We start from the raw sequence: 11,279 nt of genomic DNA on the forward strand, positions 1-11,279 counted from the left end.
TCAACAGTGATGGGACAGTCCACAATGAGGGGACAGTCCACAGAGGTGGGACAGTCCACAGAGGAGGGACAGTCCACAGCGATGAGGACAGTCCACAGAGGAGGGACAGTCCACAGCGATGAGGACAGTCCACAGAGGAGGGACAGTCCACAGCGATGAGGACAGTCCACAGAGGAGGGACAGTCCACAGCGATGAGGACAGTCCACAGAGGAGGGACAGTCCACAGCGATGAGGACAGTCAACAGTGATGGGACAGTCCACAATGAGGGGACAGTCCACAGAGGTGGGACAGTCCACAGCGATGAGGACAGTCCACAGAGGTGGGACAGTCCACAGCGATGAGGACAGTCCACAGAGGAGGGACAGTCCACAGTGATGAGGACAGTCCACAGTGATGGGACAGTCCACAGTGATGAGGACAGTCCACAGAGGTGGGACAGTCCACAGTGATGGGACAGTCCACAGAGGTGGGACAGTCCACAGTGATGAGGACAGTCCACAGTGATGAGGACAGTCCACAGAGATGAGGACAGTTCACAGAGATGAGGACAGTCCACAGAGGTGGGACAGTCCACAGAGGAGGGACAGTCCACAGCGATGAGGACAGTCCACAGTGATGGGACAGTCCACAGAGATGAGGACAGTCCACAGTGATGAGGACAGTCCACAGAGGTGGGACAGTCCACAGAGGAGGGACAGTCCACAGCGATGAGGACAGTCCACAGTGATGAGGTCAGTCCCCAGCGATGAGGACAGTCCACAGTGATGAGGACAGTCCACAGAGGAGGGACAGTCCACAGAGATGAGGACAGTTCACAGAGATGAGGACAGTCCACAGAGGTGGGACAGTCCACAGAGGTGAGGACAGTCCACAGTGATGAGGTCAGTCCACAGCGATGAGGACAGTCTACAGAGTTGGGACAGTCCACAGAGGAGGGACAGTCCACAGAGGAGGGACAGTCCACAGTGATGAGGACAGTCCACAGAGGTGAGGACAGTCCACAGTGATGAGGTCAGTCCACAGCGATGAGGACAGTCTACAGAGTTGGGACAGTCCACAGAGGAGGGACAGTCCACAGTGATGAGGACAGTCCACAGAGGTGGGACAGTCCACAGTGATGGGACAGTCCACAGAGGAGGGACAGTCCACAGTGATGAGGACAGTCCACAGTGATGGGACAGTCCACAGAGGTGGGACAGTCCACAGAGATGAGGACAGTTCACAGAGATGAGGACAGTCCACAGCGATGAGGACAGTCCACCGAGGTGGGACAGTCCACAGTGATGGGACAGTCCACAGAGGTGGGACAGTCCACAGCGATGAGGACAGTCCACAGAGATGAGGACAGTCCACAGAGGTGGGACAGTCCACCTCTGTGGACAGTCCACAGTGATGGGACAGTCCACAGGGATGAGGACGCTGAGTTTAACCCTTTATCCACCAAAAGAAGAAAAAAGCTTCTCAGGAAAATCCTCAAACTAAGTCGACTGTCTCCGTCTCTCACGACAGGAAACAGGAAATGACACGTGAGCAACGTTAAAGAAACAAATCTGTAAACTCCTCCTTGCAGGTGTGTGTCTCCATTTACAGACTCATATGAGGTCACTGTGACCTTTGACCTAATCTAATACATCCAATCAGTTAATCTTTGAGGCCATTGACAACTGTTTAAATCATGAGAAGTCACAGTGTCCTTGACCTTTGACCTTAAAAGTATAATTTGGACCAGATTTGAAATTCCCTCGAGGTGTTCCTAAGACAGTACGTCCACGATACATAAAGAGTCACAGTTACCTTGACCTCTGACCTTTGGCCATAAAATTATTATCAGTTCATCTGTGAGTCCAATTGAACTTTTTTCACTCGATTTGAAGACGTCCCCTGGAGGACTTCTTGAGATATCGTGTTCACAAGAGACAACTTCCGGCCACTAGGTGTCACTGGGGCCGATTAGCGTGAAGACTAAAAGCATTACATTACATTACATTACATTACATTACATTACATTAAATTTCATTTAGCTGACGCTTTTATCCAAAGCGACTCACAATAAGTGCATCAACCCCGAGGGTACAGACCAAGGACGACAAGAATTTCTTCAAAATCAAGCAAAACTACAAAGTGCTATAAGTAAGTGCACCTAAAGTGTTAGTTTCAAAGAGTTGTTAGTGTTTTGTTGTGTTTTTTATTATTATTATTCAAGGTAAATTTGGAAGAGGTGTGTTTTTAGTTTTCGGTGGAAGATGTGTAAACTTTCAGATGTCGGGTTGTCGATGGGCAGCTCATTCCACCAATCAGGAGCCAGGACAGAAACAGTCGTGATGTTGATGAGTGTTTAGCAGTGAGGGAGCAACGAGCTGATTGGTCGAAGCAGAGCGGAGTGAGGTGTAACGTGGGACCAGGTCCTGGATGTAGACTGGCATCAATAGAATCATGTACATGTTCCTGTATCTGCTGATGATCATCTGGAGGAGCTCACAACATTTTCTCAACCAAAGTCTAAAACCTGAATGTTTTTAACGATAAATCGTTAATAAATATTTGAATTGCAGGTTTCAATGAACATCTACGAACAAAATGTCTGTTTGTGTATTACACATTAATAAATAATGTTATATATGAGAGACTGTTTCCTTTATGTTACAAATTTGAAAATCAGAGGCTGAAACAATATGTAAAATTCCATATGTAGGACTTTTGTTTAAAAAACATTTTAAATTGAACCTTTTTATTTAACTAAAATCACTAGCAAGGACCATGGACTGTATATAACTGTCCTCTAATATAACAGTCACAGCTATACCAGCCCCATGCACAGACTTTACCACTTACATACTCTTATATACTTATATATTTTTGGTTTGTTTTTGTATATATATTTTTTTGTACTGTCCACTCCAGCAGCAGAAGAACACTTTCCTACAGGACACTGACACAATCATTACTTTCTGAACCATAGGGTCCGACCCATTCCTGTGTCTGTCATATGTTCTCCCTATGTTTATCTGATGTATGTATGTCGGTGAGGTGTAGAAGTGTATAAGCTACTGGATGAACTCAATTTCCCACGGGATTAATAAAGTAAACATCGATCTATCTAATGTTAGCTTTTATCTAAAGTTAGCTGTTATCTAATGTTAGCTAATGTCTAACCTTAGATATTAACGTTAGACGCTGATGAGCTAAATCTGTTTTACCTTGAAACTTCGTCCATGTGTCTCTTCAGCTCCTGATCAGCTGTGAAACTTCTTTTTTTTAAAAATTTCTATAAGAGAAAATGTTCAAATTCACTGTCCTCAGGAATGAGGCTTTCTTGCTTATCACAGGGTCACAGCGCCTCCCGCAGGCTGGAAGACGTTAGTGCATCACAAGGACAGAGGGACTCGTGCAGTTCAACACATAGCTCCAGCAGGGGGCGCCATGCTGCAGTTCTGAAGGTTCCGTCAGGATATCACAGAACCAGTAAATGTTTTTTAATTGAAAAACATAAAATAACTAATAACACAAAAGTCTCCTGTCAGTTTGACGTCTCCACCAACACGTCAGTAACTTTGTGTTGGTGGAGACGTTACACGTTATAAACAGCTGCTCATATTAACAATAACTCATCTACTTAAATAAAAAGAAAACCACACAGTGTGTCTTTGTGTGTCTGTCAGTATCTGTGTGTTTCTGAGAGTGTACGTGTGTCTACGTGTGTGTCCATTTGTGTGTGTGTACCGCTGTCTGGCGCCACTTGTTTCCTTCAGCTCAGCCTCCTCCTCATGAACTGAGGTCGTGACACCCACTAGCAGAAGTTGTGTTCATGTGATGATTAACCCTAACCCTACTCATCATGTTGCTTACTGAGGACTTCTGAAACTTATCAAATATAAAGAGAAAATTAAAATGTGGATGAGTGTCTTGTCTGATCGGACGGACTGATCTTTACATGATGACGAACAAACGCATATGAATCAATAAATCACATTGTGTTAGTACAGTCTCATATTCACAGGTCCCAGTTTGTCTCATCGTCTCTAACCAGGTGAGACGTCCTCTGATCTTCCACTAGAGTCAAACTACTGAGACCTTCAACAGGTGGAGAAGGTGGAAACCTCAGAGACACATGTGAGGACCCGTCTCCCAGGACGGACACAAGTCAACACATGTCCTGTGTCACAGAGGACATCAGAAAGATCAGTCTTTACAGATTTGATAAAACAGTTTGTAGCAGAACTGAAGATCACTGACCTGATGGATTATTGTCAGTAATGGTCGAGTTAGTATATATCAAGCAGTCTTGTTGCGAGCATAGTCCACGATCAGGATCCAGCATCAGGATCTGGACTCGAATTCATCGAAGATCAAACAAATGGAACACTTCATTATATCTGATTTATTTAAATTAAACAAGCCAACGTTTCATCTCATTCATCAATTTCACATGATTCTGAGCCATTCGGCCATTTTCAGGATCGCTAGTTCCCATCGACTGCTAAGGACTTGTGTTAAACCATTTCCCCCAAGCTGGGGGGTTCAAGTGAACACCACTTTGCATGTTTAGGATCCTTCTGTTTACTTTTCTACAGAAACTGGAATAAAGATGGACGACACATCTGCACTTCCTCCCACTGTTCAGAAATGAAGCTGAAATATCGCTGAACAAACTCCGGTGTGATAAGAACGACTTCAAACAACAGAAACCACGTCTACTCTAATATTTAATCAGTGTCCCATCTGCTAACATGGAGGAGGGGCTTATGACAATCCATTGTTATTTGAAGTTTACCATTATTTGAACATTCCATCATGATTAATGATATAGTATAGGGCTCCCTGCTTCTCACTGAATTCAATTTAAAGAAGCTGCTAACTGTTTTCTCTAAACGCATCAAACACGTCGCCTCCTGCTCAAAACAGCTTCTGATTTTCTTGTGTTGCTGCAGCGTCAATGTTTAGAGGAGTTTGTTGAACTGGTCCAGCGGAGTCCCGGACTCGAACGATGACAGACAGCTGCTGAGTCGCGTTGATATTTGATCTCATCTGATTGGTCGTCGAGCACCAGCACGACGTCACTTCGACTTGAAGACAGAGTCCCAGTCCAGAGGTTCAGATCCAGCTGTGGCCTCGGGCGACTTTGGGATGGAGGGGAAGACGGACTGCATCTTCAGTCTGAACTCGGACAGCTGAAAGACAGGAGGACGAGTGAGTGCAGAGTCGGCCTCTCGTCCAACTGTGAAGTTTAGATTAGAAGTTATTTAGCTTTGGTAATACTTCCTTTCACAATCTTATTTTGAGTCAATTCTATCCTAAAATGATTTAACAAAGCATTGAATATGTCAACAGACGGAAATTTGTTAATTTAATGTGAAACTGTTTAAGTTACATGACATTAACTAATGTATTAAATGTGTTAAATTATATTATCAAAACATTTCAACTTTTCATTTCTTTCCTTGAAACCTTTATAAGTATCATTTTACTTTAATTATAAAATTTAAAAATATGTCAGTTTTCTTTATTATCTTAAGCAAATTTAGTTTTTGTCAAAATGTATTTTTATTTATGTACATTATAGATTTTGTCAGATTAAAGTGGGTTCAGTGAACGGATACTTACAGAGTGAACATCCAGAACCTTCCAGACGGCGACGCTGAGCAGCCCGACTCCGCACCAGGCGAACAGCGAGCCCCAGCCCAGAGCCCGGAGCGCCAGGGACGCCCCGCTCTCCGGCAGCGCCGCCGTGGGCACCGCCCCCTGGGGAGGAGCCAGGAGAACAACATGGAGTCACAACACGTCCTGCTGTTTCTTTATGCACAACATACAAAGAAATGTTAAAGATAAAATAGAAATTTAGAAAGAAAATGCTAATATTGGTTTGAATGAAAGTTTTTACTTCATCAAATGAAACTTCTGTCCACTTTGTCCACGAGCCTCAGATTGTCTGTACCTGGAACTAAATGGACTTTTGTCTCGTCTTCGTCTCGGAGGCTCAGACGTCGATGCAGACCACAAACACACACTCTGTTTATCAGATGCTGTGAGCAGCCGATCACCAGACGCTCACCGGGACCAGGTCGCGGTGAGCGTCTGGACCACGACACCGTGAGGAACGTTTTGAACTTTGACCTGGAGGAAGCATGTGGACCTGTGACATCACGTCTCTCCAGTGGGAACTGATCACATCACAAATTGAGAATAAACCTATCGTTGAGTAAAGAACGGTGACCTCTGAGGAAACCAGGACATTTTTCATCTTCATTGATTCTTATTGATGAATTGTTCTGTCCATGAAACCATCTGCACCTTATGAAACCAGTCGGGGTTCTTCTTCTTGACCAGTGCCAGCGTGGACCCGAACCCCGCGATCAGCCCGGCGGACGCCACCGTGGTGAGGAACGCTGCCCCTGCGGACAGGAAGTGAGGTCAGAACCTGGGAGACATGGAAACATGTGAACAGCTGAAATATGATGTAGAGAAGTAAAAGTACCTTAAAAATTAATCTACTGTAAAATTCTATCAATTACAGTAACTAAATAAAGGTACTTCGTTACATTCCATCCCCGTGGTAACGCACAATTGTAAGAGAAAGCAAAAAATAATCCCAACAAAACGTCTCGCTTTGACCCTTCAGGGCTCCCGTAGATCAAAACTATGAAGATAGAGCTGACCAATAAAACATCAAGAATCAAGAATTATATCATTTCATTGCAGGAGGTGTGGGGGGTGCAGGAGGTGCGGCTCCTCACCGTGAATCATCTGTCGTTTCTCCTTCACCTCTTCTGTCATCGTCTCCTCTGCGGACCCATCCGCCGCCATCCTGCTGCGGTCCGTCCGGGTCAAGTTACCGGGCGGAAACAAGCCCACTAGGAACCAAAGAGGCGGATCAGGAAACACCAACGTACAAAGTGTGTGCGCGTGTGTGTGCGTGGAGGAGGTCCCACTCCGTCCTATAAGGTTCATCGATGCATTTACTGATTTTGTCTTTGATGAAATATTTGGTCTTAAACGGATTTCCACGTTTTCAGATGTTTTCCTAATATTTTCAAACATAACAAAAAAAGATGTTTATGAAGTTTTGGATCAATAAAACAATAATGATGATATAAAGTGTAAATTTTTTTAATAATAGTTTTTCAAACTCTAGAACATTATTCCAACTGACCGCTAGGGGGCGAGATTGTCTTTAACCATAATAACATAGATTTACACTGCTTGTTGTTGTCTTCCTGTGCAGCCAATCAGAGCGCTTGACTCGGCAGTCACCTGGAAACAGTTGGGTTCGGGTTGTGGCAACTTCCGGGGGGGGGGGGGGGGGGAGTTGGTTTGAGAGAAAAGAATGAAGGTGTTGTTGTACAAACAACAACAACACAAACACACAACAACCAGGACCTCAAGTCTTCTAGTTGAATTCTTAAAGAATCGTACGACACGTCACGTCACGTGGGTTATAGCGCCAAGTTATCATACGACAATGTCTCTTAAATATTTGTATATATAAATAAATACAACGCGTTCACGTGATGATTTCAAAAGTCATAAAAGAAAGCAGCTGTTTCTGTGGCTCAGGGGAAAGCGGGTCTGAGGGGTCGTTATAGAGACACACACTAACTCTGTGAATGATTCAACACACACACACAGACAGACACACACTAAGTAATGAGCGTGTTAACGTGTCTCCGAGTCACAGCTCCGTGTTGTGTAGCAGTGTGTGTTTCCTTAAGGCTCAATGGGAATCTTGTGTAATGTTGATTTCAGACTATTTTGTAACTGTAACAACCCCCCCACTCAAACTAAGACTTGGTTTGCCCGCAGCCCCGCGCTGGTCACGTGAACGTGACTCGGAACCTGATTGGCTCCTTCGCAGAGTCAGTTTAAAGAGCCACCCTTCCTGCCGCGCACCGATTGGTCAGCTGCGTTGTGGCGCCAAGATTCCAATAAATAGAGAAACAGAGCACACGAAGCTCAGAGTCAGTGAGCCGCCATCCAGCAGAGAAGAAGAAGCAGGTCCAGAGTCAGTGAGCCGCCATCGAGAAGAAGCAGCAGCAGCTCCACAGTCTCCTCCTCGTCACTTTCTCCTCTTCGTCAGCTCCTCCTCTTCACGATGCTTCGCTCTCCTCTTTCCGTCAGAGAAGAGAACTCCCTGTGCAGTCAGACCGACAACATGGCGCTGGACAAAGAAAACACGGTGAGAGGACAAACCGCGGGAACTTCTTCTTCTCCCCAGGAGCTTCCGGTAGTGTGTGGAGACTGATCTTCTCTTTGTGTTGCAGCCTCCCGCTGTGAGCAGCTCCCGCATCCTGGCGTCGAAAGCCGCGCGGAAAATCTTCTCTGACGCTGCGGTGAGTAAATCAGGAGAAAGCTTCCGTCATCACACACGTCACCGTCACGCAGAGTGACGTCACTGAGCGGGAGTTTTCATTGTTTCTCGCATGGCGCCTAAAGTGATGTTTGTGGCGCCAACCCGAGGACCAGCTGTCCGCATGACGTCACTTCCTCGGCTTCTGTTTCCATGTGTAGATCTGTGAATCAGTCGAACTTTATTAACACTGACGTCATAATCCACCGGGCTCAGGTCCTGGATGATGACGTGTTCATGGACATGTTCAGGTCAGCTGATCTGATGACGCTGAGTCCAAACTGTTCTCCCGTGTGAATATTATACATCTGTGGAGTTTTGATTACACCTTTTGTGTGTTTGATCACTTACACAAAGTGTCTTGTGTTGTTTTCAGCCCAAAGCCGTGAAGAAGAGCAGCGGCGAGGAGGCGGAGCCTCTACTGAAGGACAACGCCAGCCGCTTCGTCATCTTCCCCATCCAGTACCACGACATCTGGCAGATGTACAAGAAGGCCGAGGCGTCCTTCTGGACCGCAGAGGAGGTACATGGGACCTCCGCCGCCGCAGTGCCCCACGGGTAACGGTCTCATGACGAGCGCTAACGGCGTGTTGTTGGTTTCCCAGGTGGACCTGTCCAAGGACCTGCAGCACTGGGAGTCTCTGAAGGACGAGGAGCGGTACTTCATCTCTCACGTGTTGGCGTTCTTCGCCGCCAGCGACGGCATCGTCAACGAGAACCTGGTGAGTGCGGCGAGCTGCGGCCTGAGCCGGTACTGACCTGTGATTGTGACCGGGCGTCAGTGTTTGATTCCCACCTGTCGCCGTGTGACCACCAGGTGGAGCGCTTCATGCAGGAGGTGCAGGTGACGGAGGCCCGCTGCTTCTATGGTTTCCAGATCGCCATGGAGAACATCCACTCGGAGATGTACAGCCTCCTCATCGACACGTACATCAGGGAGCCCAAAGAGAGGTGAGCTCTCTACTGCCCCCTACCCCTTCCTCCTGCTCGGTGCTGTTGTCTGACGCTGCGTTCACTGACCCTCAGAGAATACCTGTTCAACGCCATCGAGACTCTGCCCTGTGTGAAGAAGAAGGCTGACTGGGCGCTCAACTGGATCGGCAACGCCAACGCCGCCTACGGTAAGGCTGCTCCCGTGACCCCGGTGGTGGTGCTGCTCCTGCTCCACCAGGTCTGGTACTGATGATCTGTATCTGGTGTTGTTCCTCCAGGAGAGCGAGTGGTGGCCTTCGCCGCCGTGGAGGGAATCTTCTTCTCTGGGTCTTTCGCTGCCATCTTCTGGCTGAAGAAGAGAGGCCTGATGCCCGGCCTGACCTTCTCCAACGAGCTCATCAGCAGAGACGAGGTGACCGCCTCACACTGACCCCCCCCCCCCACGTCTAACCAATAACTGACCAGCTCATTTATCACCTGATCACAGTAAAGTAATCACATGAGACGGGCACTGATCTGGTTTGTGGTGAATTAACAACTTGTATAATTCAGATCTCTGGAGCTTTGATCATGTGACCTCTGACCCAGCTTGGACCCGAGTTTGTGTTAACAGTGTGTTGTTGTGACTGTGCTGCGTTCAGGGTCTGCACTGTGACTTCGCCTGTCTGATGTTCAAACACCTGCTCAACAAGCCGTCCAAAGAAACCGTCACCGACATCATCAAGAACGCCGTGGCCATCGAGCAGGTCGGTCCTCGCCGTGCACTCGCACCAACGTGTGTTTGTCGCCGTTGAACTTTTTTGTTGACCTGTTGTGTTTCTTTGTGCGTCAGGAGTTTCTGACGGAGTCTCTGCCGGTGAAGCTGATCGGGATGAACTGTGACCTCATGAAGCAGTACATCGAGTTCGTGGCCGACCGCCTGATGCTGGAGCTCGGCTTCAACAAGGTAACCGCCGCCGCTCTGTGGCCCTGGGGGGGGCGGGGTCTGTGATGATGAGACGCGCAGGGGTACGGACCTCAGCCGATGATGGGGGCTGAGTGCTGCTGCTGTCTGACCAGAGGACGAGTGGTTCACTGCCGGACGCCAGCAGCACGAGACAGACGCCACACTGAACAGACCCCGACTCCACCGCTGTCCACGCACGTCACATGTCCATCACAGTAAACTGACTTCTGCTCTCTACAGATCTACCGGGTGGAGAACCCCTTCGACTTCATGGAGAACATCTCTCTGGAGGGAAAGACCAACTTCTTTGAGAAGCGCGTGGGCGAGTACCAGAGGATGGGCGTCATGTCCGGCCCCTCGGACAACACCTTCAGGCTGGACGCAGACTTCTGAGGACGGAGGTCACGTGTTCCCGCTCCGCAGCAGGACGTCGGTTCTTCACTAATTCAACTGATCAGCTGTCCCACAGGAAGCTGGCCTTTACCTCAGCCCTTTCACTCTCAGCAGGATACAGGCGTGTGTACATGTGTGGGTTTTACTCTGTACAGGACATTTTATTAATTGACGGCAGTTTCTGTAAATAGTCTTGTTTTATCTCTATTTTAAAAGGTAGATTTAAGCCCATTTTTATGATATTTGTCTTGAGCTGTCAAATGTACAGGTGTAGTTTTAATGTATGGACTTGATTTTTGTAATAAAAATTGTATCAACAAACCTGATGACAATCTTGTTTGTTTTTATTCCTGGAAGTTGTTTTTATGGGATTTTCATGAACTGGTCCTTAAATTTCAGGGGGAAAAATATTTTGAAACGCTTTTAAATTCAAGCGTCTCTGTTCATCCTTTGAATATCATAACTGGTTCAAACCAGCCTCGCTCAAGATGCCTGATTTATCGATCTGTAGCGCCAGACGAGTCTGATGCTCCAAACCAAGTTCATATCCCCTCCTCAGCCTGGAACCAAGAGCAAGAATCTACTCATTAAAATAAAGATGAAACTTCAATCACCATAATGGTCCTGTGATCACTGATGGAAATGAGTAGCACATAATTTATAG

The 11,279-nt window shown here is 47.0% G+C and overlaps 2 protein-coding genes and 1 non-coding gene across 3 annotated transcripts; 2 read left to right on the forward strand and 1 right to left on the reverse strand.

The window, feature by feature from the left end:
* Positions 1–4,360: 4,360 nt before the first annotated feature.
* On the reverse strand, positions 4,361–6,869 carry tmem242 (transmembrane protein 242). Its single transcript, XM_062411014.1, has 4 exons — positions 6,734–6,869; positions 6,291–6,391; positions 5,604–5,741; positions 4,361–5,170 (listed from the first exon to the last, which is right to left on the reverse strand). Exons 1-4 carry the CDS (start codon positions 6,801–6,803, stop codon positions 5,057–5,059), a joined length of 423 nt encoding a protein of 140 aa, XP_062266998.1. The 5' UTR covers positions 6,804–6,869; the 3' UTR covers positions 4,361–5,056.
* A 1,062-nt stretch (positions 6,870–7,931) lies between these two features.
* LOC133973247 (ribonucleoside-diphosphate reductase subunit M2) lies at positions 7,932–10,941 on the forward strand. The gene is made up of 10 exons (XM_062410989.1): positions 7,932–8,172; positions 8,258–8,326; positions 8,720–8,866; positions 8,949–9,065; positions 9,161–9,294; positions 9,370–9,464; positions 9,555–9,688; positions 9,918–10,022; positions 10,109–10,222; positions 10,463–10,941. Exons 1-10 carry the CDS (start codon positions 8,089–8,091, stop codon positions 10,613–10,615), a joined length of 1,152 nt encoding a protein of 383 aa, XP_062266973.1. The 5' UTR covers positions 7,932–8,088; the 3' UTR covers positions 10,616–10,941.
* On the forward strand, positions 10,261–10,394 carry LOC133974053 (small nucleolar RNA SNORD94). Its single transcript, XR_009924646.1, has one exon. It is a non-coding gene; the product is annotated as a small nucleolar RNA SNORD94 (small nucleolar RNA).
* Positions 10,942–11,279: the final 338 nt, after the last annotated feature.

Source organism: Platichthys flesus, chromosome 18, assembly GCF_949316205.1.
Source record: "Platichthys flesus chromosome 18, fPlaFle2.1, whole genome shotgun sequence".
In the NCBI taxonomy this organism is placed as follows: Eukaryota; Metazoa; Chordata; class Actinopteri; order Pleuronectiformes; family Pleuronectidae; genus Platichthys; species Platichthys flesus.

What these genes read in the sequence shown, in the direction of transcription:
- tmem242 (XM_062411014.1), bottom strand. Translation starts at nt 6,803, where the DNA reads ATGGCGGCGGATGGGTCCGCAGAGGAGACGATGACAGAAGAGGTGAAG. An exon ending in GAAACGACAGATGATTCACG is followed by an intron (nt 6,392 to 6,733) that starts GTGAGGAGCCGC and finishes TCCTGTCCGCAG; the next exon opens with GGGCAGCGTTCCTCACCACG. An exon ending in ACCCCGACTGGTTTCATAAG is followed by an intron (nt 5,742 to 6,290) that starts GTGCAGATGGTT and finishes GCTCCTCCCCAG; the next exon opens with GGGGCGGTGCCCACGGCGGC.
- LOC133973247 (XM_062410989.1), top strand. Translation starts at nt 8,089, where the DNA reads ATGCTTCGCTCTCCTCTTTCCGTCAGAGAAGAGAACTCCCTGTGCAGT. An exon ending in ATCAGGGAGCCCAAAGAGAG is followed by an intron (nt 9,295 to 9,369) that starts GTGAGCTCTCTA and finishes ACTGACCCTCAG; the next exon opens with AGAATACCTGTTCAACGCCA. An exon ending in TGGAGCTCGGCTTCAACAAG is followed by an intron (nt 10,223 to 10,462) that starts GTAACCGCCGCC and finishes TGCTCTCTACAG; the next exon opens with ATCTACCGGGTGGAGAACCC.